Source organism: Aotus nancymaae, unplaced genomic scaffold, assembly GCF_030222135.1.
Source record: "Aotus nancymaae isolate 86718 unplaced genomic scaffold, 86718_ANA_hifiasm-v0.15.2.pri h1tg000006l, whole genome shotgun sequence".
Taxonomy (NCBI): Eukaryota; Metazoa; Chordata; class Mammalia; order Primates; family Aotidae; genus Aotus; species Aotus nancymaae.
In genome coordinates this window covers 65,874,655-65,901,912 of record NW_026988417.1, presented here as the reverse complement: position 1 = coordinate 65,901,912, position 27,258 = coordinate 65,874,655, and the positions used below count along the sequence as shown (strand labels likewise).

The 27,258-nt window shown below is 39.7% G+C and overlaps 1 protein-coding gene across 2 annotated transcripts in view; it reads left to right on the top strand.

Moving 5' to 3' along the window:
• The first annotated feature begins 4,785 nt into the window (after window positions 1-4,785).
• Window positions 4,786-27,258, top strand: part of ADAMTS3 (ADAM metallopeptidase with thrombospondin type 1 motif 3) — a 284,605-nt gene continuing 262,132 nt past the window's right edge. Inside the window, exons 1-3 of one of the 2 annotated variants that reach the window (XM_012464418.3) lie at window positions 4,786-5,310; window positions 6,618-6,645; window positions 26,140-26,546. In XM_012464418.3, coding sequence (XP_012319841.2) covers window positions 5,242-5,310; window positions 6,618-6,645; window positions 26,140-26,546 — 504 coding nt within the window. In that variant the 5' untranslated portion in view covers window positions 4,786-5,241. The remainder of the gene's footprint in view (window positions 5,311-6,617; window positions 6,646-26,139; window positions 26,547-27,258) is intronic. The other variant, XM_064367847.1, reaches the window with a different exon arrangement.

The window sequence follows — 27,258 nt, the reverse complement described above, 5'->3', positions numbered from 1 at the left end:
TCATTGAGTTGATCTTCGACCTCTGATATCCTTTCTTCTGCTTGGTCAATTCTGCTGTTGAAACTTATGCATGCTTTGTGAAGTTCTCGTGTTGTGTTTTTCAGCTCCATCAATTCACTTATATTCCTCTCCAAGGTGTCCATTCTCATTAGCATTTCATCAAATCTTTTTTCAAGGTTCTTGGTTTCTTTGCATTGGGTTAGAACATGTTCTTTTAGCTCACAGAAGTTTCTTATTACCCACCTTCTGAAGCCTGATTCTGTCATTTCATCACACTCATTCTCCATCCAGCCTTGTTCCCTTGCTGGTGAGGAGTTGTGATCCCTTGTAGGAGGAGAGGTGTTCTGGGTTTGGGTGTTTTCATCCTTTTTGTGCTGGTTTCTTCCCATCTTTGTGGATTTATCCACCTGTCTTTGTAGTTGCTGACTTTCTGATTGGGTCTCTGAGTGGATGTCCTGTTTGTTGATGATGAAGTTATTTCTGTTTCTTAGTTTTCCTTCTAACAGTCTGGCCCCTCTGCTGTAGGACTGCTGAGGTCCACTCCAGGCCTTGCTTGCCTGGGGATCATCTACAGCAGCTGCAGAACAGTAAAGGTTGCTACCATTTTCTTCTTCTGCCTGTTCCCAGAAGGATACCTGCCAAATGTCAGTCTGAGCTCTCCTTTATGAGGTGACTCTTTGGATATATGGGGGTCAGGGAGGTGCTTCAGGAGACAGTCTGTCCTTTATAGTAACTCAAGTACTGAGCTGTGAGCTCTGTTGTTCATTCAGAGCTGCTGGGCAGGTATGTTTAAGTCTGCTGCAGCAGAACTCATAAACCCCTTTTTTTTTCCCAGGTGTTCTGTCCCGGGGAGTTAGGGCTTTATTTATGAGTTTCCATTGTGCTGCTGCCTTTTTTTTTCAGAGCTGCCTTGCCCAGCAAGGAGGCAGCCTAGTTACTGTCTGCCTGCAGAGGCTTTGCTGAGCTGCTGTGGGCTCCACCCAGCTGCCATGTGAACTTCCCTGCAGTCCTGTTTATATGGGTGTAGTTAGAACTGCCTCGGCAATGGTGACCCACCTCTGTAATGGCGGACTCTCTGTAACGGCAGGTTGCCTCAGCAATGGCAGGCTTCCTCAGCAAAGGCGGACTACCTCCATAGTGGTGGAGTGCCTCAGTAATGGTGGGCGCCCCTCCCCCACAGAGCTGGACCATCCTGGGTTCAGCTGTGCTTGCTGTGAAACTCTCAACCCAGAGTGTTTCCAATTGCTGTTTTTTTTGTTTTTTTTTTTTGTTTTGGGGGCGGGGGTGGGACCAGCCGAGCCTGATCACCTGGCTCCCTGCCTCAGAGTCTTTTTGTTTTTTTAGTTGAACAGTCGACTCTCTCCCAGGTGTTCCAGTCGCCTGTTGAAAAGGTGCTGGGATCTGTGTGGTTTCCTGTGCGGTGACCCACTGCACCGCCTGAAACAGTGGCGCTGAGATTCATGGCGCTTTTTTGCCCAGGAATCTCCTGGTCTGGCTCCCTGTTTCAGTCCCCTTTTTTTCAATCAGATGAATGGGCGACTCTGCCTTCCCAGAGCTCCCCTCACCGGCTAGAAGGGGACCCAGTCCCCTTTACTCTGCACCGGGAACCACCGTGCCAGGGCGCTGGCAAAACAGCCGTGCTGGCGACCCATGAGGCTCCTCCGCCTGGGAATCTCCTGGTCTGTGGGCAATAAAAATCCGTCTAGAAATTTGGTGTCCACTCACCCTCTGCGCTTTCACTGGGAGCTGCAATCCTGAGCTGCTCCTAACTGGCCATCTTAGATCTTCCCCTCATTAAACTTATTTTAAAGGAGATGATTTTCCATTAGGGAGACTAAATATATAAGGCTACATTTGAAATTATTTATATGCTTAAAATATATTTTGAAAGAAAACATACTACAAGCATTAGTGTAGTACTTTTGTGGAGTTCCTATTAGCACCTCCTGTAATGTGATGCTCTTTGCCACGTGGACAGGAAGAGAAAGGGTGCTATGGACTGAGAAATCACTATGAGCGAGAATGTGAACTTGAGGGTATATGGAAAACAACACTATAGCCTGAGCCAAAGGGATTTGACATGAGGCAGTCTGGTAGGGGTCAGTTTTTGAAAGGAACTCAGTGACTCTGTCTCTGACTCCTAGCATCCTCTCTGGTAAAATTAAAAGTCAATCACGTTTCAGCTGTTTACATTTTCCTGTTTTCTTTAGGCCTTGCCATATTTCATTACCAATGAGCTATCTGTACATATGCCATCAGTTTTATTTAAAAAATTACACTGAAGCCCTTACATGTTCTAGACAATGTGCTAGAGTTGACATGTAAGATCATGTTAATTTTCATGAAGAATTTGCAAAAGTAGTATTATGAAACCAATTTTATAGTTGAGAAAACTGAAGCTGAATCCTTATGAGAATCCAGCCTATCTAACTTGAAGTTCATTTTGCTTTAATAGTTGAGCTTTGTAATGACATTTCCCTATGTGGGTTCCACAGAGGATAAAACATGAGAAAAAAGAATTCTATGGTCATATAACTAAGGAGACCAAATTGTGCTACATCTCTCCCTTGAAGACTCACAATTTTTTTGGTTTAATAGGCCCCCTGAAGTCTGAAAGAAGGAGATCCATTTTATTTCCTTCATCTAAGTATTTCATAAATTTAGTTGACTATCAGAGAATTTTCCTTTTCCTGGTAAAATGTTTAATATTCCAGGAAATACTTTGGGAAACTATGCCTTAGAATATATTGGGAGAAACCTATTAATTAGAACTTATTTAGAATGGAAAAACAAAACCTTACTGTATGCTCTTAAATTGATCTTTGTCAAAGTGAGAGTCATGACTTACTGGGTTGTGAAATCAATTAAGTCCTCATTTGCAATTGGGGTGAGGAGGAAAGAATGGCAAGAAAAATATCAAGGTTGTTATATGCAGTACAGGTAAGTACTGAATCATGAAATTTTTACTGGCTCGCTATGCAATGTGCATTTCTCTCTGTGGTTATGGCCAAAAACGTCTGAAGCCACTGCTTTCCTGAAAGTCACATGAATTGCTTGCTGTGCCAGGAGTTAGGTGATAACTAATGTCTGAATGTTGTAAAATTAACACAAAAGGGCCTACTGTAACACTATGGTTAAATGCATTATTTGTATTTACCTAAAATCAGAGGATTTTAGGTCTCAAATATCTCATAGGGGAGAGACCAAAATAGATGTTTAGTCTGACTAGTCAAGGTCAGACAGCTGTTGGCTGGGTCTAGAGCCTAGATCCCCTGATGTGCATCTCTGGTATGCTTTTACTTGTCAGTGTAAATTGACAAATTTTTAATGTATGGAATGCTTAGGGTCATTTCTTTTTAATGAACAGAAACACCTGCTGTAAAATTTAGCTAATCACTCCTGGATAGCTAGTCAATGACAGGTTACAAAAATGCTACGAGTTTTAATTGAAATAAAAAGTAATATAGAGATATTTCAGTGCTAGGGTGTAATTCTAATTCCAATTAATTAGTAATTGACCTAATACCCTGTTTTACCAGGTGGGGCCAATTAGTTATCTAATTCCTCATTTGTATATGTAAATGCCCTCAATATATGAGTTTGAAAAGACTTAGCAGATAAAACGTAAGTGAACACCAAATCTTTTGATGCTTAAGTTAAAGGCACAACTATCACTGTACCTCTCTAGGAATAAACAATGAATCGAAGTTATAGGAAACCCTCCAAACTCACACTGATTTTAAAAAAGAACAGGAACTATGACTTATCCAAGCATTTCATAGTAAGATAAACAGTAACTCGTTTTGTTGTAGGGAGGCCTCTTCAAGACTCTGTCCAGTTGAAGTCTTGAAGTTCATATCTAAATTTGTGTCTACTCACTCCTGGCTCATGGACCTGTCAGTGGAGGTTGGAGCTGTTTACTTTTCCTCCTGCCTGCTTGCTGGTAAGTACCCACAGGTGTCTACGCTTGGGAGGTGGGCCTGGGCTAGGATTCCAGCAAACTCTCAGGTTGGTGTCATTTCCTCTAAGGAAGCACCAGGCCACAGTGGGCAGATAGCATTTGATAACTTAATCTGGGTGTGAGGAAGAGTCCCTGAGGCCTGTGTACTCTAGTGATAAACTGAAGCATCCGGGTGAGTCAAGGAAGGGACGTGGTATCTTTTAAAACTAATATAAACTAATAAAGCCTAAACAAGAGCTTACAGAGGACACCCACTCCCAAAACGTGGGGGGTGACTGGTGCTTGGAGGGGAGATCACCGAGTGGTTAAGATCTGGAGGTTCCAGGGTTTCTCTTCGGGGAGAATTCCCTGGCTGGGAGAACAGTGGAGGCTCGAGGAGGTGAATTTCCTACAGCCCAGGACCAGCCCTAGGACCCTCCCCCTTCCTATAATTAACTCAACTGCGTGTCTCGCCAGTCCGGACCCGTGGCGCCCCTGGACCCTCCCCTCCTCTCGCCCTAGGCGGAGAAGGAGAGGCTCCAGGGTGGGAGGTCGAGCACGGGCCACACAAGCCCCCGAGCGGTCTCCAATCCTGACCCGGTGCGAGGGGCGCGGGTTCGGGCCCCGCATGACGTGGGCGCCACGGCGGGAGGGGCCGTCCTGGGAGCTCCGGCCGCCTTATTAGCGCCCCGCGGGTCGCCGGCAGCTAGCAGACTGCCGCGCTGCGAGCAACAGGAGCCTGCGAGCGGCCCACTCCTCCCACCTCCTCCGCCTGCCTCCTCCTCCTCCCCTTCGCTCCTCCCGCCCCCACCTCTGCGTGTGCGGCGGAGTCGCCCTCTCCCTGCCTCTTTCTCCCGCTCCCGCTAGCTCGTCTCTCTCGCTAATACTTCCCCCTGCTGTGCTCCGGGGAACCCAAGCATTCTCTGCGCTAACCTTAGGGACCAATGGTGCTCGAAAAGCCTCGAAAAAGCTGCTTTGGGCAGTGATAGTTGGAAAGCCCCTCGTCCCTTCCCCCTCTCCCGGGCGCAGCCCGTGCCCGCCTGCAGCACCTTCTCGCTCCTGCACACTCTGTTTGGGAGGACGGGGTGAGAAGGTGAAGTGGAAAGAACTGCAGAGCAGAAGGGGCCAGTCTCAGAGCTCAAATTTCATTTTCATTGAAGCAAAGCACAGAAGATCATTTTTTTCTATTTTGCATTTTTTCCTTTTCCTTTTTTTTTTTTTTCCTTAAAGAAACTTATTTTGAGGGGGTTTTCTCTGGGCATTTGCTTTGCCCAGTAGTTGGAAAGTGAACTCGACTCGTGATGGTTCTCCTGTCACTTTGGTTGATAGCAGCCGCTCTGGTAGTGGTTAGGACTTCAGCTGATGGACAAGTAAGTGGAAAATAATAACAATAAAAAACTCAAACCCAACCTTTTCCCGAAAAGTTCCTCCCCTCTCTACCCTCCTCTCTTTCCTCCTTCTCCTCCCTCCCTTCCCTGTTATCTTTTGCGTTCAGGAACGGTGTTTTGAGGGCTGGGCGCAGCGTGAGGGCTTTTGAGGGTGGAGGGTTGAGTTGCACGGGAGGCTGTGACTCGCACTCCAGGAGTCCAGGCTTGTCACACCTAGGGCTTCACCATTCTGCGACATTCCTAACAACTCCTAGTGACAAACCGCAGCCAGTTCCCATCCTCGCCGCGCCATCTGGGCTTCCCCTTTCTGGAGGGCGGTCTGGGAGCTTGAATGAAGTTCTGGACGCCGGGTCTGGGATCCCAGCGCTCTGGCTGCTGCCTCCGGAGTTGGGTTCCCGGGGCTTTCTCTCGTCCGAACTGACTCACGGTTTTTTCGGGCAGTCAGAGGCGGGGGTTTCAGGAAGTCCTTGAGCCGGACAAGGAGAGATCCAGTAGACACGTGTCCAGGGAGGACTACGGCGGGGTTAGGGTTTGACAGTTGGGGAGGGGGGCTGGAGACGTTTCCTGCCCTGCGTTTTCCTGGGCAGAGGCTACCGGCGCCGGCCGCCTTCTCCCCTCCCCCTCTGCACAACTCCTCCTCTTTTTAAAGCTAAGTTTAGTGCAGCTCTGTTTCTTTTCGGCCCTGCCCCCAACCCTTTGGAGACTCAAGGTGAAGCCCGATGCTCTCAGAAGAGTCCTTGAGAAGGCTCCGCCAGGGGAGCCGTTTGTAGTAAATCGTATCAGCACTGGGCTGATGGGACTTTGGGTACAGAATTTCTCTGTTACTTTTCCTGGCTTCTCCCGGCGGCCTGGTCTGATCGACCTTAGGGTGAAAAGTAGAGGATTGTCTAGTTGATTCCTGACCTTAAATCTGATGAATCAGGCCCCCTGTTAGGCTTCTTCTGGCCAGTTTAAATTCATAGACTGTCTTTTTCTAATCCAGATCCAGTACGAGTTTTCATAAGAGAGTATTGAGTGTCAGTATTTATTTTTGCTGGCTTCATAAGTGTTAAATTAAAATGAAAAGGGGTAAACAACTCCCTTCCCCAAATTGTTATGAAATTGGCTCATGCTCCTGTCACGAGAACCTTCTACAAACCAAGGTGCAGCCTTTAGGCACCAATCCCAGTCTCTAGCATCTCCTGATTAGTTAGCTCCTGGAAAGCATTAATGGTCGAAATAAAATTCACAAGGTGATAAGATGAAACCCAGTAACTGTTTCTTTTTCTTGCTTTCCCCCTCCTTTCCAGGCTGGTAATGAAGAAATGGTGCGAATAGGTAAGCTTTGTTCTCAGATGTCACTCTTATCTTAAGTTGAAAGTAAGGGAGTGAAGTGAACTAAGCAAAATATTGTTTCTGAAATATTTCCCATTGGTGGTTAAAAAAAACATAATTTGTAGTCCGGAAACATTTCTGTTCTTCTCTTCCTCTTTCTGGAGGAAGGTCCCACTTTCCCTCAGGCTAAATTATAGTGAGGTAAAAATTCTCCTGCAGTTGGGCATTGCAAGCATCAGTTTATTAGTGTCTTTGTACAAGCCCCTGATATGCAGTTGAAAGGTGATGGAGAGCCTGGAAGATGATACAGAGATGAAAGAAATAAAATCACCAACTTCTGTAGCATTTAGGAGGAGCACATTTGAGTACAACAGAAGGCAAGAATGCTACATAGAAAAGAACAATGAGTACAGAGGATGGAAATTTTTCTCTTACAATCTTTCTTGCTTTGAGTAAATCATCTGATGACTTCTGTTATTCAATCTGCTTTAATGTAATTATCCCCTAATGTGAAAGATACTGTTAGACCTTTTGCTAATATCTAAAATCCCAGTACTACCTGATGCTGTGAAGATTCTTACTCCCACTTTATGGGTGAGGAGACTGAGATTCAAAGAGTGTAAGTGACTTGTAACAGGTCACTCAGAAGTCCATGGTCTTTCTTGAAGCTGTTTAGAGTAATGTATTTGTTCTGAATGCAGATACTGAAAGTCATCTGGCAAGAAGCCAGACTACATTCACAGTCTTTTCATACACATTTTACTTGGATTACTTTGAAAGATAATTTTTCTTTTTGGCAGAGTATTAGTCTCTGTAAATTCTGTATTTGTCAGGTGATATTGTAAAGCCGTCTTTTAGAAGAAAAGTTTTTATTACTGTTGCTGCAAACATAGTTACAAGTCATTGGCCATTTATTAAATGCCAGGCACAGTGTTGATTGTTTTATGTACATTATGTCCACTGATTCCCACAGCCACACTATGAAGTGGGGATACAGATGAGGAAAATGAAGCTTGAGAGTTTGCATAGCTACCTATTACAGTACACAGGGGAGATCCACAGTTGTTAACTAAGAAACCCAAGAGCCAGGCCCAGAGGTGTGTATGTAGCTTGTGATGTATGACCATATATCCAAATGCTCCATCCTACTCAGTGCTTTATTATTTTTATTTTATATTTTTGAGACGGAGTTTAACTCTTGTTGCACAGGCTGGAGTGCAATCAATGGCATGATCTCGGCTCACAGCAACCTCTACCTCCCAAGTTCGAGCGATTCTTCTGCCTCAGCCTCCTGAGTAGCTGGGTTTACAGGCATGTGTCCCCATGCCCAGCTAATTTTTTGTATTTTTAGTAAAGACAAGGTTTCTCCATGTTGGTCAGCTTGGTTTCGAACTCCCTACCCCGGGTGATCAGCCCCCCTTGGCCTCCTGAAGTGTTGGGATTATAAGCATCAGTGCTTAGCATTGTTAATATATTCCCCAAGCTTAGACCTCTATGGCAAGAGCAGAACCATGGGGAGGAAAGGCACTGATAACTGCACTAAAAAATAGTGTTTATGAAGAGATATTTGTCATTTGTAGTTGATAGCATTCAGCCATCAATCCTTATCTTTTTAATGAATTTTTTTTAACCAACTCTTAAACAAGTAGGGAGAAGAAAGTTTGTCTTATTTTTAATTACTTACACATCCAGACTTTTCAATATGCAAATTAAAAAGATGTTAAGAGCACCCATTCCACCAAAAAATTTCATAAAATATAATATATAACTTTGATTAAATTTTAAGATAGAATTAGGATGCGCTCATATAAGAAGCCCTGGATTGAACCAAAGTTTGGTTCAGTTGTTTTGCTAAGGTAAATTACTTTGATAGCCCTTTCAAAGGTGTGCTTAAATAGTACAGGTGTGCTTAAGTAGTACAGGTGTGCTTAAATTTGGCCGGAGAGAGACAAGTCAGTAGGAAAAAGAGGAGATGGAGTATTCTTAGGCTGTAGTGCTGAAGATTTACTTGTCCCTATATTCCTCTGTTTTGTGGGATTTCTCTCTTTTGTTATCACCATTCTTATTTATCATTTTCAAGTTGGATGAAGAGAAGAGAAGAACAGATTGAAAAAAACAGATTTTGGCCCACAGGTCTTGTGATAGCAAAAATATAACTATCATTTCACTTTGGTTTATATATCATATGTAAGAAAATCTTATGTACAATAATTAGTTTTACTCCTTTGTCCCCATGTGTAAAGGCACTGCTAACCTGGAGATTTGGTGAATACACTCCTGAACACATAACCTTTTTTTCCTATTAATTGATTTAGAAGTAGTTTTATATAACTGCCTGGGGATGTGTTATTTGATCACAGATATATTAGGAAAGACAAATAATGTTTGTAGATTTTATTTATTTATTTTTATTGCTCAACAAATTGGCTTAAAAAATTCCATGGCTCTGAATAATTTCTAAACAATTTAATGTCTCAGGAAGAGTTAGATATAAATTAGTAATCAACCACAAGTTGTTAGGAAACTAAATTTAAAAAATACTTTTTATTGAAAGGTAATGCAGATGTAGGAGAGTGCATGTAAGTGCACTTTGCTGATTTTTCACAAAGTGAATGCTCCTGTGTAGTCAGCAGCTGGATCAATAAGTTGAACGTTACTGGCACCCCTGCACGTCCCTCATGCCAGCTGCTAAGCATTCTCCTCTCGTGAAAGGTGACTGCTCTCCTGACTTCTAACAGGATAAATTAATTATGTGAGTTTTGCATGCTCTTTGTAACTAGAGTCAGAGGATATGTACTTCTTAGTATTTAGCTTAGAAGGTCAATTTTCAAAAATATATCTTATATGCTTCAACCCTCAAGATGAGGAAGCCTTTTATTTAGGTAAAGAGAAGGCAGTTTGTGATGGAGATGAGTTGGAATATGTGAAGATATGCCACCAATATAGTGCTTCATACAGGATATTGCCTCTTTCCGTCTCTCTTCTGCTGGTGAAAAAATACCTTCTTGGTATGTGGGAAAGTAGGATTCACCCTAGAAAAAAATGGGTAAGTAGGTTTTGAACCTTGACCTAGTTGTTTGCCACTTTATCAACCAGATAGGAACTGCCTCTCTAACCACCTACCTACAGCCTACCTACCTACATTCACGTATATATACATATATATCTGTGCGTTTTGAATATGTTTCTGTATATATGTGTAAGTATGTTTCATGAGATCATTGACATATTTCTAGGGCATATCAAGGAGCACTTCCATTTCTGACTCAGAGTGTGGCCTTGGTAGGATGCCTGAGGTAATTGTGGGAAGCTGTCCCAGCTGGTCCAATTGGGTAAGGAGGCTTGCTCAAGGACATGCGTGGCTTAGGAAATAATCTTTGTTCTGTAGAAACTGGAAAATCTGAAAAAGAATTCTTTGAGTCCTTTTGTTTCATAAGCCACCACTGAGATGGCTTGAGTATCATTTGAGGAAAAAGCATTGTGATCCTTTAGTGTTAAGCTGTCTTCCCTTTCCTGACCCCACTTGGAATTGGGGCATATCTTCCCTCCCCTGATTCCTCTTGGAATTGGGGCATCTGTCCTATTTCTGTTGCCCAGTTGCAAATTCCTTTACATCCCAATCTTAAAAAAATAAAGTTGCTAATCTTGTTCTCTCAGATATCTAGTTTACTGAGATGATTTTTCACCATTTTCAGGTTTTCGTTTGTAAAGTTTAGTGTGAGTCTTACCTGGTTGTTGACTAGTAAGCATTGTCACTAGATTAACCCTCATGAGAGCAAAGACTTTGTTTTGATGCCAGTTGTATCTCCAGTACATAAAAAAGTGTTTGGTAGCTTGTGGATCCTCAAATATTTGTTATTCAATGAATAGATCTAGCAAGCTGTATATTATTATATTAAAGTTTATCTGTGTTCTGAATTTCCTTGAAAGTTCTTGTTTTGTGCCTTTCTCCAGACTTAATTGGTCCCTAAGAAAATGAAGATGGTGACAATGGCTATACAATTAATTATTCAATGTTATCAAAGCCTCTTGGGACTCCTTTTCCACCCTGCAAAACACAGGGACCTAGGCCTATCAGTTTTTATATGGTTCTGTTTGTACTCAGTATGTATTGGGTAAATTGAATCGAATTCTATGTGCAGTTTTAGAATACCAACTAAATTTTTTTTCTACTTCAGCCTACTTGGGATCATTTGCCCTATTGCTGGCATCAGGAAAGATAAGCTAAGATTAAAATCTGTCAATCCAGTTAGCCAGCAGCAGTACTAGAAAGTGTGGTGAAGGAGGTTTAAGGGGATCCTTTGTAAAATTTAGAATTTTAGCTACTCAAGCCATTATTCTCTCTTGTAACTAAAGATAATGGAGTTGGCTTTACTGATTTATCTTCTGTCCTTCCATTGAGCATAATTATGGTTAATGTTAACTGCTTCAAGCTTTTTAGGTGAAGATTTTATGAAATGCAACATGCTATCTATCACCAGGAACTTACTGTTGTTGTTTAGCTGAAATATTTCTTACTCATTCTTTTGCTGCTTTTCCTTGTCGTTGTACCAAATAATCACAATATTGCTCAGAATTGTTAAAACACCCTCAAGGTCACCTCTGCTTCCAGGACGATGATCTTTAAGCATTCTTTGCTTTGGGTAGCCAACCCAGATTACCTTGGAAATCCATTAGGGATCATTCCAAATTGCCTGGTAAAATCATGAGTGGTTTTGATATGAAGAGTTGGGTTATTGTGCTTGGAAAGATATATTGACAGTGATGACTTTAGTGGAACTCTGATGCTTCCTTAAAGAAGATTGCTGTTATCAGAATTTTGAGAATCGTCTCTTTAGTGTTCCTGTAATAGAGATCAAATTTTATTTCTAAACTATACTACTTCTATTATTATATGTTGTTGAATTTTTCTTTTTAATTGTCAGTTTTTCCCAGATTGTTGATGTCTTACAAGTACCTACTGTAATTATATTCTTTAATTTTTCTGCGTTCTTCAGATTTTTCAAAATCATTCCAATTTGCAAACTATTATAATTTAGCATATTCTTATTCAGACTTCTTTCAATACACACACTGTATTTTTTGTATAACTTTTTGTTTTGTTTAGTATTTTAATACAATTTTTCCATATAATTACACACTCCTTGTGAACTTCATTTTAATCTCATCATACTAATAAACTCTAATTTGTATACTAATTTTCCTAATGGTATTTATTTTCCCATGGTAGCGAACATTGTCACACAGTGTTGTGTATGCATATATCATTGCCTGCATTTCATGTGACTGCTTTAGGAGAGAGCCCCAGGAATTGGTTACTGAGTAAAAACAAATTAACATGATACATTTTGAAAAATGGCTTTTTAAACATTTGGTTATACAGTCTGAAAGATGCAGTGAATTCATCATTTGTCTAACTCTCAAGTAACCAATACATATGACTAATTATATTATACAAATGTCTTTATAATTTTATTAGTACTATGAGAAGACTCACCTACCTCATAGAGTAGAATTTGAGAGTTGTATATTCCTTAAAATGGACAGTGAAGCATGGGAAGTTTCCTAGCATAGCAACCTCTGTTCCTGCATGTAATTTATCCATCCTAATTTTCCAAAGAAGTTTACATGTCTTTGCTGACTAACTGTAAACTGTAAATCCATAGGAGAAATTTTACGGTAAATGTCAGTCTCTTGTTTATTAAAATGATTGCCACAAATTCAGCATGATGAATCTTCATGGCATTTAGAACAAATTGTGAGCAGCATGAAACAGTATATCTTGCTCTTGAAGTGATTGATAAAACAAAAATAGCTATTAGGAAACTTGCAGCAAGTAGAATAGGATTAAATATATGATTCCTCAAATACTGTGGTCATAGATACTATATCACATTTCCAACAATTTTTCTTAATATTTAATAAGTATATTTTTATATTAGATATACAAACAAAAAGAATGATCGATGGCACTATTCATGAATTCCAGTTCTCTTTCCTTTACATGTAAAAACTTTTATCTTTAACAATAAAGTTCATTCCTCCTTCCTTCCCTTCCCTTCCCTCCCCCCTCTCCTCCCCTTTCCTTTTTTCCTTTCTCTTTCTTTCTCTCTCTTTCTCTCTCTCTTTCTTTATTTCTTGACAGGGTCTCGCTTTGTCACGGAATCTGGAATGTGTGATGCAGTCATGGCTCACTGCAGCCTTGATCTCCCTAGCTCAGGTGATCCGCCTGCCTCAGCTTCCCGAGTAGCTGGGACTACACTGGCCCCATTTCTTAATCTAAAATCTAAATTGATATATCCAGATGACCTATTAATATTCGTATTTCCTCTATCAAGTGGTCAGGAGCACTTACACTGTTGACTGTGTAGTTAATCCTAACTTCACCACTTTATAGCTGGTGACCTTTACCTCTCAAAGTGTTACTTTCTTGTGTGTAACACAGGCATAATACTTTTTAAAAAAATTTTAATTTTGAGTTCCAAGGTACATGTGCAGGACCTGCAGGTTTGTTACATAGGTAAATGTGGGTCATGGTGGTTTACTGCACCTGTCAACCCATCACCTAGGTATTAAGCCCAGCATGCATTAGCTATTTTTTCTAATGCTCTCCCTCCCTCCACCCCACCCCCCAGTGAGCCCCAGCGTGTGTTGCTCCCCACCCTGTGTCCATGTGTTCTCATTGTTCAGCTCCCACTTATGAGTGAGATCATCTGGTGCTTGGTTTTCTGTTCCTGAGTTAGTTTGCTGAGGATAATGGCTTCCAGCTCCATTCATGTTCCTGCAAAGGAGATGATCTCTTTCCTTTTTATGGCTGCATAGTATTCCATGGTGCGTATACAGCACATTTTCTTTATCCAGTCTATCATTGATGGACATTTGGGTTGATTCCATGTCTTTGCTATTGTGAACAGTGCTGCAATGAACATTTTTGCTGTACAGAAGCTCTTTAGTTTAATTAGATCCCATTTGTCAATTTTTGCTTTTGTTGAAATTGCTTTTGGTGATTTTGTCATAAAGTCTTTGCCTGTGCCTACGTGATGGATAGTACTGCCTCATTTTCTTTAGGGTTTTTATATATATATATATATTTTTAATATAGTTTTGAGTTTTACATTTAAGTCTTTAATCCATCTTGAGTTAATTTTTAAATAAGGTGTAAGAAAGGGGTTCATTTTCAATTTTCTGCATATGACTAGCCAGTTCTCACAGCACCATTTATTAAATAAGGAATCCTTTTTCCCATTGCTTGTTTTTGTCAGGTTTGTCAAAGATTAGATGGTTGTAGATGTGTAATGTTATTTCTGAGTTCTCTGTTCGGTTCTACTGGTCTGTGTGTATGTTTTTGTATCAGTACCATGCTGTTTTGGTTATTACAGCCTTATAGTATAGTTTAGTAAGTCAAATAGTGTAGTATAGTAAGTCAAATAATGTGATGCCTCCAGCTTTGTTCTTTTTGTTTAGGACTATCTTGGCTATACAAGCTCTTTTTTGGTTCCATATGAATTTTAAAATAGTTTTAAAAAATTATTTGAAGAATGTCAATGGTAGTTTAATGGGAATAGCAATGAATCTATAAATTACTTTGCCATGGTCTCATGAAAATACTGCTATTTACTTCATAAGGTTCTAAAATGCTGGTACATTATAAATAAGATAGAGTCATAGCTATTGCTATTAGTGTGTTTTTGACTTGTGCTGTTTTTTTTTTTTAAAGCTTTTACTCAAAGAGAGGTACTTCATTCTAATCCCTACATTTTAGATAGATCTGCCTACCACCATAAATTTCTTGTAAACTCTCCAACCAGTCAGCTCACCATGTGACATCTCTTTGAGAGTTCTGTTTTCGTGTATTATCTTCATGTTTGTATCTCAATGTAGTATTGCTTAATTAATTGTAATATAGCAGTAGAGAGAGGGAGTTGAGAAAGGACGGATGCAAAGCCAGTTATTCCATATGGATTCCACACCAACTATATTTTATGTATACCAGATACAATTTTACTTTTTACACCTTATTTTGATGGGATTCCCTTCATTCCATTTTACTAAAATAAGTCATGTATAAGTCATGACCCCTTTGGATGCAAGTGACAGGAACCCAGTTCACTCAGGTTAAGAAAAACAAAATTGTTGAGGTTTCAAAGTCAGGTATAGTTGGATCTAGAGTTTAAATAATACTGTCATGGAATCTCTCTCTTTCTCTCTCTCAGTCCCTCATTCTCTTTTTCCTTATATCTTTCTCATTTTTTTCTCGGTATTTGCTTTATGTCTCTTTTAGGATAGAATTGGTTCTCCTCCCTGCACACCTCCCACAAGTTGTGGCAAAGACTGTTGCTGTCATCTCCAGTCTGTCATTCTGCCTTTTACCCCAGATGACAGACACCTCTTTTTTGACAGCTCCAGTACATTTCCTGGTAGAGATTTTATTGACTACTTGACTTTAGTCATAAGCTTATCCTTGAATCATTCACTGTGATCAGGGGATGCAGTACTTGGATTGGGCTCGATTGGGCGTTTTACCCCTGATTTATAAGGAGTGTGACTGGAATGTGAGATGGTTAACCTGAAGGGAAATCATCATACAGTAATACCTCAAATGCAATAGCACATTGGTTGGGAAATGGTAGCTGTGGTAGGCAGAACAATGGCACACCAAAGAAGTCTGTGCCTATATCCTTGGAACCTGCACGTATGTTATGTTACATGCCAAAGGGGGATTAAGTTTGCAGACGGAATTAAGGTTGCCAATCAAATGACCTTAAAATAGAGAGATTATCCTGGATTATCAGTGTAGGAGTCTTTATAAATGGAAGAGGGAGGTGAAAGAGAGAGAACCAGAGAGGTGGCAGCGGGAGAACTTAGTCCTCTGTTGCTGGTTCTGAGATTGGAGGAAAAGGGACCATAAGCCAGGCAACGCCGGTGGCCTCCAAAAGCTGGAAAAAGCAGGGAAACAGATTCTCTCTTAGAGCTTCCAAAAGGAATGCAGCCCTGCTGATGACTTGATTTTAGCTCAGTGGACTAGTAGAATGTCCCAGTTTCTCATACATTTGTCAAAAATTATGAGCCAGGCTATTTTAGATTTGGAAAATGTGATTATCACAAGTAAAGTTTCAGTGAAAACCTTTAACAGTACTATCCATATTTTTTATTTATTTTATTTTTCCCAGCCTTTGGTCCTGGAGACAAATGTTAATTTTCATAACTTCAAATTCTATACTCAATATTAATCTTTCAAAGTTTTACCTAGCAAAAAAGACATGTGAGAAATATTAATTTTTAGAGTGCCTAATATAGCTCTCGAGTCTGTAAAATTCCTAATGATGCTGAATAAGCAGAAGTGCTTATTTAAAAACTGAGGTTGGAATGTTAAAATTTTGGCATTTAGGCTTCACTTAAAGTATTTTTGTTATTTCGTTACTGATTATTTGGTCATTTTAAGATGCAGCAAATAAAATACTTGGATGTTTTTCTTGAAAGTATGCATTTTCTTCTTTTGAAATATCTTCTCTTAGCTGATTTCATGTTCTAGTACAGTAAAGAATGTGTCATTCTTTCCTAAATGACTTTCTTGAACATAAACATTGTGTAATTGCAACAAATATTTATTAAAAAGCCAGATTTTTAAAAACAAGAAGAATTTAAGTACACAACTATTTGTTCTTTCTTAATGAATAAAAAAGTCATCATCTTTATTTTTCAAATAGCTTCGTTAAAATCTCATACTATGAAAATAGATTTGCAATCAAAATAAAAGACACACCAAAGAGGGTGTAGGCCTTGTGGTGATAAGAGCCTAGAGGGGATGAGTGAGGAAAAAAGAATTTGACTGTGTTCGGAATTTCAGCATGTGTCACAATTAATTTTTAATTGCTTTTGGGAGAAGATGTGTCCCCTTCCCCTGAAGTGTTTACAGCTTTGCTGAGCCCTTTGGCGTCCTCTTTAATGTCCATTCTTCACCCTGCTTGCCTCTTTCCTGGAGCAGCTGGCTCCCATCATTTCTGATGAAAGTCATTCTCTTACTCTTGGCTCTGGATTTGGAAATGTTGTTGTTGGAGCTGCTTCTTTAGCTGATCTTGAAAATGCTTATTTGATTTTATTCTTGAGGCCAGATTATTGCATACGGAGAATTTATACCTGATAAAAGAAATTGCTTGTGTGAACTGCCTCTTTATAGTAGATCACCAGCCAATTCTTGGGAGAGAATCCCAATCCATTAGATTGGGTAATGGGGCATGGATTGTTACAGTCAGATTGGATATTAGGCCTTCTGTTGATGTGGAATTTAAGGTCCTTCTAACTGTATCACATCAGGCTGGGTGGGATTATAGGGGAGAGAGGCCTGAGGGGTACTGGGACCTGGAAGGAATCTGAAACTTTCTTTTTCTATAGCTCTACTTAGAGGTGATGATGATGATGATAACATCAGCTCACTTCTCATTTATTAAAGTGTTATTAGATGGGCCAAGTCCTTTGTATACTTCACTCATTTGATCCCCATTATTATCTTTATTTTTACAGATAGCGTCTGTGAACCTTAATTTTCAGAATTTGCTTGTAAGATGCCAAAGAGTGCATCAATCAGGAACTAGAATTCAAATGCATTGCTTTCTGACTCCAGACCTTTAGTGTTCAAGACCTTAAGGTCTCAACCATCATACCCAATTTCCTTCTTATTGGGAGCTGTAAGCCATATTGCATCAATCACAAGTATGTCAATATTCTATGTGCCTGGGGTAGCTTTGGTATTAATTAGACCCTTAAAAATTCATATGACATACGAGAGATTTATACTGAAGTCGCTCAAGGTTCTTGTAGTATTGTCTGTATTACTGAAGAATTTTGTTCTTTTACAGTTCTAAAATGTGGTCTTTCCAATGTATTGGGGACATCAAGTATCCCCCAACGGGTATTTGTGTCTCATTCTGCTACATACTTAGAAGGAAACCAAAATATCTGTTTTAAGTTGGAGCACATGTGGCTGAACATGTAAAGGAGTTAAGATGATCCTAGAGCATGTGTCATACTGTGCACCTTACCAGCCCCCACACAGAGTACTGTCTTCCAAGAAGCTCCACTTACAGACAGAGCCATTGGTTAGACTTCCTCCCCTCCCCTCCCCTCCCCTCCTCTCCCCTCCTCTCCCCTCCTCTCCCCTCCTCTCCCCTCCTCTCCCCTCCTCTCCCCTCCTCTCCCCTCCTCTCCCCTCCTCTCCCCTCCCCTCCTCTCCCCTCCTCTCCCCTCCTCTCCCCTCCTCTCCCCTCCTCATAATGTACACTAAGGCTATGTATTACTCTTTTCTTACACTGCTCTTAAGTTGGTGCAAAAGTCAATGTGGGTTTTACCATTGATGTAAAGAATTACCTGCAACTGGGTAATTTATGAAGAAAGGAGGTTTAATTGAGTCACAGTTCCACAGACTATACAGGAGGCATAGGTGAGGAGACCTCAGGAAACTTACAATCATGGGAGAAGGGTGAGGGGAAGCAAGCACATCTTCATGTGGCAGTGGGAGAGAGAGTGCTAAGGGGAAAGTGCTACATAAACAACCAGATCTCAGGAGGACTCATTCACTATCATGAGAACAGTAAAGGGGAAGTCCACTGCCCTGATTCAGTTACCTCCACCAGGCTCCTCCTCTAACATGTGGAGATTACAATTTGACATGAGATTTCAGTGGGGACACAGATCCAAACCATATTAAGCCATTTAAACACAGGTAAGGTATTATACTTCTACCCCAAAGAGCTTATAGTTTCTGAAAGGATGAAACATAAACATATAACTCTTCTCCCACAGAGATTTTTAAAATAACTTTTGTACAGACAGTACATAATTTTTTGTTACATGATTTGACAGAGAGTGCTATGGAAGCTCAGTCCAGGAGGTCTGTACTCTGGACAAGTTGCCAGGAAGGTTTCTTGGAAAATATGGGGCTTGAGATAGGCCTTGGGGGCCCCATTCACTTTGCCTTGGTAGAGAGAAAACAGTGGTCCTCTACTGTAGTGATGCTGCAGAGTAGGACTGTGAAGGTAGGCATGCTTAAGCCAGGTCTTGTGAGCACATTAGACAGAATGTTTCAGTAGGCTAATATGAGAGATGATATTGAAGAGAAATTAGGGACAGAGTGCAGAGGGCTTTAAATACCAAACCTAAGTTTTTATTTGTGTTAAGTTATTTAATCTCTGATTTTCTGTTTCCTACTTTTTGAAGTGGGAGGATTTGATTAGTAGATGGTCTTTAAGCAATTTTTAGGTCTGACATGAAAAAGATAATAGATTTTGTGACTCTATATCTTTTATCCTGAAGTAATGGTGAGCTATTGAGGCTAGTCAGATGGAATAACATAGTGACGTTAGTTGCCAGCATTTATTGAACAGTTACTAGGTGCCAGACAGTGTTGTAAGCACTGTGAATTGATTAGCTCATTTAAATTTTACAACAAGCCTATGAAGTCAATACTATTACCTGTAATTTACAGATAAGAACTAATGTGGTGACCCAAATTACTAAGGTAGTAAGTGGTAGAACCTAGGTATTTTCAGTCTGGGCCTTTAAAATAATTTTCCTGGCAACAATTTAGACGGTATTTTGGAATAACTTACATAATATTTAGTAGTGAGAAATTCTATGTGGGGAATTTGGACTTGGTACTTGCAACTTTTCAGTGTGAGGTGATGAGATCTTAAAAGCGATTAGAAGAAAAGTGGTTAGTTTGAGAGAAGTTGCTAAAGAAAAAGCAGTAGGACTTGAATGATGTGATATGGGGGAAATGTCATAAGACATGTTTGAAATAGCTTTGTAGCCTGATTTGGGAGAATCAGCACATCATGAACAGAAATAGTGAAGTCAGGAGGGCAAGCTAAATAGGTGAAAATTCAGTTTGATTTAGATATATTAAGGATGAAGAGAGAGTAAGACAAGTTATTCTCAGTAGAGAACAGAGCCCTTCAGGTTATAGTTTAAGGGAACTTTTTTCCCCTTTTAACCTATATTTATTGAGGGTTTACTGTGTGCAGGATATCATGCTAAAATACAGGTATGTGTAAAGGGATAGTGATTAAAATTTGGAAACCACTGGGAAAATCTAACATGGTTGACATTAACATAGAAAGTAAAAAATTTTTTAAGTATATGGAAACATAGAACATTGCCTCTTCAGAGCTTTTGATGTAGGTTATGCATATTAACTGCGTATGTCTGCACAAATTTATATCACAGATACAGTCATACACATATATACAAAACTGTGGTTATTTTACACGACACAGGAGGAAGAAGACATTACATTAAACTCTGGAATGAGGAATTTAGATAAAGGAGAATTCCCTGACAAGAAATTTCTTTTATGTTATAGTTAGGCTGCCAGTAGAGATGTGACAACAGTTTTCTTGGGGGTAGTTCAAATTACTGAGGAGATCCTGAATAAAAGCATACCCTTCTTGCCTGCCTAGCTTCTAAACAAGTTAAGAAATAGAACAACTAAAGATGTAGGTAAAAATAAAAGAGCTTTTACAGAAAAAGCTGAAGGGGAGAGTAAGACCCCCTCTTTGACAGATAAGAGCACTGGCTACCAACATACTCTACACTGTGCCTGTCAGGCCTCACCAACCCAGAGCAGGGCTTCCCCTGGCTAAGTGAAAGAGAACATGCACTCCTTAGCAGGCTCATTCCCAGGAAGCAGAATGAGGAGGAGGCACTGAGCTTTGCACATTTCTTATGCTTCCCAGACTTCCCAACCACATAAGTCACTCTTCTTCACCAGGGAAGGGTGAGTGAAGGGATAGAGAGCGGCCTGTAACACTCAGAGAAAAACCTTTCCTTCCAGAGAGCAGGAAAAGGTTAAAGGCCCTCTACCACTAACTTAAGGAAAAATAATTGCATCTACTTGAGATGCCTGCACTGTAAGAAAGAGCAGGGATTAGGGACACTGACTTCTGGCTCTTTTAAATTTTTGACCTGTATAGTTATAACTCTGTGAATATACAAAGGGATTGCAGAGAGGGGGCTAATTTCCTGCTGGCTGCTCCTAAGAATGAGGGGTTTTGTGTCTGTCTTACAGGAGGTCTGTTTTAATGATTAGATCCATTCTTATTCTTGGTAGCTTAAAAGGTAAGACCTGGATACTAAGAAAAGTTTGGTTTATAGGGCAGCAGAAACTATGAAAAGCGTACACAAGTTTGCAAGCAAAATTCTGGCTTTAGAGGTACATGACTTGTGCAATTTTCCATCGTCAATGCCTTGGTGGTAAAATGACTGTTTAGCGAAAAGAAGATGGATGCTAATTTCACATACCCCTTCAGACTCAAACTGCTCTCATTCACTCATTCATTCATTAATTCATGTCTTCATTCATGGATATTTATTGAGTAACTTCAAGTTCTTTTTTAGACAGTGGGGAAATGAGGTGAAGAGAACAGATAAATCTCTGTCTTCACGAAGTATATATGCTAGTAAATATAAAAATACATAAATAAACATATAAGTAAAATTTATAGGATGTCAGATGGTGACAAGATTTACGGAGAAACATAAGACACTTAGAAGGGGGACAGAGAGTGAGATGGTTGCCGGTGGTCAGGAAAGACTTCACTGAGAGGGTCATATTTAAGCAAAGATCTGAAGGAATTGAGAGAGTGAGCCAGGCAGCTGAGAGGAAGATTCTTTGGCAGAGGAATCGGCAAGTACAAAAACCTTAAGATGTGATAATCCTCAGCTTCAGGCCCTAGAACCTTGTGAGCCATTTTACGTTGAGTGGGATGGGTTTGAGGAGAAAAATGACATGATGTGACACTTTAATGATTCTGGCTCTATTTTGAGGATAATCCATTAAAGGGAAGAGCAGAAACAAGGAGAACAGTTAAGAAGCGCATTCAAAATTGAGGTGATGTTGGCTTGGACTACAGTTGTAGTAGGGAGATACTGAGGAGTGGTCAGAGTCTGTCTGGATGTATATGGAAGCTAGGATCAACAGAATTTGGTAAAAGATTGAGTTTGTGGTACACGAAGGGTTAAGGGTGGTTTTAATCAAAGTTTTGCTCTGAGTAACTGAAAGTATGGGGTTGCTATTTACTGACTTGGGAAAGGAGGAGCAGATATGAGAGCAGGAAGATTGGGAGTTTAATTTTGGAAATGATAAGTTGAAATGCCTTGTGAATATCTACATGGAAAGACTCTATAGGCAGTTGGATTTACAAGAGAAGAGCTCATAGCTGAAGCTGGGGCTAGAGATACACAATTGTAAAGGCATCCAGTCTTAAGATAGGAGGAGCTCACCAGCTACAGAGAGTAGACACAGAAAAGAGTCGATTTATCAGGTCCTGTGATATTTTAGTGTTTCCAGGCCATGGAAACAGAGGGACACCAGTATAGGAGAATGAGAAGGTGAGACCAGTGAGGTAAGGAGAGAATGATGACCTGGAAGCTAAATAAAGAAAATATTTTGAGAAGGAAAGAAACTGGGTCAGATGCTGCTGACATGAAAAGTAAAAAGTTCAAGCCTTGGCTATTGACTTCAGCACATGTGATCACTCGTGACTCCAAAAGAAGCTGATTGGAATGGAATGTGTTCAAGAAGGAATAAGAGTGGAAAGAATGATATTGGAGATATCTAATCAATGTTTTTAAGCTTTTTGCTGTCCAGGAGAGTAAAAGAATGGGTTATTACCTAGAGGAGGGTGTGTCATCCAAAATATTATTTGTCCAAGATGGGAAATATGATATCAGCTTCTTTATCTGCTGGTGGGAATGGTCTAGTCATGTGGGGAAACTTGATGAGGAAAGAGAGAGAGGACATTGCTGAAAAGACAGTTTTCTTGAAAAGGCAAGAAGGGCTTGAATGTTGTGCATTAGTAGAGGGTTTGCTCTTAGGTAAGATGACTGACAATTCATCCATAGTACTAGGAGGGAGATGGCCTATATGTGCACTGATACCAGTGAGTTGTGGATAAATCATTGCGTTGGGTCATGTTTGGGTAATAAGCTACCAATAATAGAGTTTACAGTGGCTCCAGTCCCCTGGGCCTGTGTCCACAGAAACCTTCACATACCTATTACTGTGGCCCCTCAGCCACCTCAGCTAACAATTTTACAGTTTATAACTTTAAAGTTGAGCACAACATTATTTTAATGAGTGTCTAACTTACGTTTAAATTAGTAATAGCTGATATTAATTGAATCTTCTGCATGATCTCATGTAAAACTCTCACCAAACCTATGAAGTTGGAACTATTACTAACCTCCAGTTAACAGTTGAGGAAACTGAGCCTAAGAGAAAATAGAGAACTTGCTGAAGATCACAAGTGGACTCAATTTACTGATTTCTGATGCTGCAGTTCATTCAGTAACCACTGGCTTTCCTGCTTTGTGAAAGCAGTTGGGCCTGTAAAATGTGAAAATTATGAATGCAGTAAATTAATATTGAATATAATTTGGTTTATTTATGTGATTTGATTATAATTGGAGATTAAAATGCTGTTGATTGCTTTGAGCTTCTGCCCCTCCTCCCAGTTTCTCCCTCCAAAACCTAGAATTTAAGAGCCTTTTGCAGAAAATTTTGATGCTACATTAGAGGAAAAATTGGTTGACTGGCTACAGGTAGGTAGAACATTGTTATTCTTGTAGTAGTTCTCTTTTATAAATCAGATCTTAAATTGAATTGGACAGCAAGATGCTGTATCTATTCAGAAGTGAATGAGCATAGGAGCATGGCCTTCAGAGTCAAAATGATGACAATTGCAATTTTCCTTTGGTTCTTTGCTTATATGTGTCAGGCCATCTAGCTCTGCTTTCTCATTTATAAAATAGAGGTAACAGGATTTACCTACTGTGATTGTTATGAGTATTAGAGATGATATATTCTCAAACACCAATCATACAGCTTGGAGCTTTTTTGCTAATAAATGGCAGGTGACTGGGCAGTTCCTTTGTCAGTTCCATTAGCTACCATCCAGGAGATGGTAATCTAAAGGGTTGCCAAGTCCATCTTTTTCCTCGTTACCTTAATTACCAACAGAAAAATGACTCATACAAACATTTAATTTAAGAAATATGTACTTTATAGGAGTGATTTTATATTTAGTATTAGGGAAAACAAAGCTTTATAGAAACATACCATTTTATTTTGAATAAAAATTTAGAATATATTTTCTGACAGTGGAAAAATGGAACATACATCTAGGATGTATGGCTTACTGTATGCACGAGACTCTGAGTATCCTCTTGGGTATGGAGAAGGCTCCCTGCATTTTTCTAAATGTTCTTGTTCTCTAGTCACTTAATCCAGGCATCAGTACAATATGCTGATTTAGACTTTGGTTGTGTGAATTCCCTTCAGTGGAGATGGGAAATCCATACCTTGAAATTAAGAACTGCTTCCTCCTTCCTTTGAACAGTCAACCGATGGTTAGAGAAAAAGTTATAATGAGATTATTGGGGCAGCCAGACACCCATGGGCCTGGGTATATGTCTTGTAAGTCAGTGTGTGTAGCAGCTTAGACAAGGCCAATGTTCTCTGGTTACCTGTATTTCTAACTTAATATGCATCAAACAAATCCAACTGACAAGACACTCTGACACAAAATCTTGTATGATGACATTGGGAGTACCAAGTTGAATGGGGGAGTTCTTTGTCTTTAAGGAATGTATAGTTAATTTGGGCTAGGTTTTGTCAGTGCACATATAAGGGCTTGATTCATCTTACTTTGGAAACTTTCCCCCCGTCACTCTGTACCTGTGACACTTTTGCTCATTCTCTTAAATTTTGAGTTTTGTTTTTTTTTTCTCTTTAAACCAGAGTTTACAAAAGTATTCACCGTGGATTTGGTTGTGAGGAGGACCAAATCTTTGTGCCTGTGTTCATGGTGGTGCCGAGTCTAGTTCATCAGGGATTGCACTGTCTAGCCACCAGTTTTAGAATCGGGCATCACTTGACTCGCACTACAGTCCTCATTGCTTCTTTGCCTAGTAAATATTTACAAGTGTTGCTTGCTCTATTCATTTAATAAAAAGGGATAGTTTGTTTAAACACATTGGTAATTGTAAGAGGCGTAATGATAAACATGCACAGAAAGAATTTCTGTGTTGCACAAGTAAACACCTTTATTTGTCTTCTGGTACTTTACATATTGCCTGAGGTTCGTAAAAAGCACCAAGATAATGAAAACAGTGACTCTGCAAGGATGCTTTATGAGCATAAGACATAGGTCCATTTACAGACCTTATGCTGTAAATACTTTACTGGATGACAAAACTTGTGATTTCCATAGGTGAGCAGTATTTGTGAATCATACCATTTTTTTAGGCACTTTAACATCCTACAGGACTAGCCTAGGGCTAGAATTGTGAAAGTGGGGACATTTTTAGTTCATGTTTTTAGATTTCCCTTTCAATGGCTTCTTTTTTTTAGCCCTTGTTGCCCTGCTTGTTTCCTTTTCTGGTATCTATTTTCCTGTGGTCTTAAAATCATTTCTATTAATTGTTGATTTAATGTGTTCTCTTTCTCAAGGGTGTTTGCATTTTGATAGACAAAATACTCATATTTGGCTAAGCCAGGGGAATTAAGTGCTAATTGTGACATTCAGTTTAATATGTAAGTGGCTACCCATATTGTAGATGGGTTACAAATACACTTTCATATTCAAGTAGATATCTGTCCCACTTAAGGAATAAGGTGCAAAATGAGAATGCAAAATGAGAATGCTGTTCGCTCTTGACTAACCAGTACCTGCATATCCGATTTAAAGATGATCATTTCTTCTTCTTTATCCATTCTTCTAATTTTCTAAAAGTGGAGGTTTATGGAGCACAGCATGGTATCATAGAATGAGTATATGGGCTTTGGAGTACAACTTGGATTTATATCCAGGCTTCGCTGTTGTTTGACCTTGGACATAAGCCCCCCTACTCCTGAATCTCAGTTTCCTCACCTGTGAAGTATGGTTGTCAATGTTGTTATGGTGGAAAAAATGGGTATAAATCACAGCATTGTAAGCTACACTGTATACATTACAGGCTCATGTCATGTAGTTACTGTAAATAGTCTAAATTCTAGGATTTCCACAGGGAAAAAATGAAAACAATCAGAAAGTTTTTCTACATATTAACCTTGTTAAAAGTTTTTAGCAGATGTCAGTTATGCCAATGATAAATTAATCATTATTATATATAAATTATTATGCCAATAATAAATTGTTTGATTTTAAGCAAGCCATTTATAGTTTATGGGCACATTATATATTTGTGTTTGCAAATATATTAATGAGATGTGAATATTTACAACATAATACTATTTTAATTAAAAAAGGATTAGTTGAACACAGGGTTACTTAAGTGCATTTGGGACATGATTCTTGTTCTCAAAGTTTAATATCTATGAAATGATTCAGGAATGTCCACAATGAGGTACAGTCTTGTGAGGTAGGTACATTTTGTCTGTGTTATGTTCTCCTGCGTTCTCTTATTGCACAGGGTTCGACAATTCTGTTTTTCACCCCACAGATTTACCAATAAAGAGATACAGAGAGTATGAGCTGGTGACTCCAGTGAGCACAAATCTAGAAGGACACTATCTCTCCCATACTCTTTCTGCGAATCACAAAAAGAGATCAGCGAGGGACGTGTCTTTCAACCCTGAGCAGTTGTTCTTTAACATCACAGCATTTGGAAAAGATTTTCATCTGCGACTAAAGCCCAACTCTCAACTCGTAGCTCCTGGGGCTGTTGTGGAGTGGCATGAGACATCCCTGGTGCCTGGGAATATAACCGATCCCATTAACAACCATCAACCAGGAAGTGCTACAGATAGAATCCGGAAAACAGAACCTTTGCAGACTAACTGTGCTTATGTTGGTGACATCGTGGACATTCCGGGAACCTCTGTTGCCATCAGCAACTGTGATGGTCTGGTAAGGCTCCTTCCATTTTGTGTGTATGAGTTTGCAGGTGCTGGGAGGGCAGCCATGGCTTCTGCATGGTTTGGAAGGTGGAGGTGGAAAGGAGGCTTCATTGTTATATTATATTTTAAGTTCAGAAAAAGACACTAGAAAGCATTTTGCGGTCAAAGATGCATATTTTCGCTTAATTTGTGACAATTTAGTTTCTTGGAATAATGCGAAGACAACATTATTCCAAAAAACAAAAGACAATTATTTTAGCATGTTTTTTTTTTGCTAATGTTTTCCCTTATATTACATTGGAGGATTTTCTTATTTTGTTCAAAGTGTTCTGAAAACTTTCTAAAGAAGCATAGATTCTTTCAAAATGATAGTATTTTATTTCTTATGTGGAAACTTTAGATATCTTCATAAATAAAGCATTTTGAAAGCATTCTCTAGCTTCCTCAGAGAATGCTAACGTGGGAAATGAGCAGATTCTCTGTCAGAATATGTCCAAGTAGCATTACTTTATGAATGCAAGATGCAACACTTTCTCTGTGGTGGCTTTGATTCTTCATTTTGAAATTCAATACCCATATATTGCTTTTCAGTTTTGTGGTTGAGGCCATTAGTAATCAGCCCTTCTTTACACGCTCTGTATAGGTGAACTATTTTTATTCGTTTTGTATTTCCAGTTGTTATTTGAAATGTGTGTCAGTGTTTTTGCCTCTTACATACACAT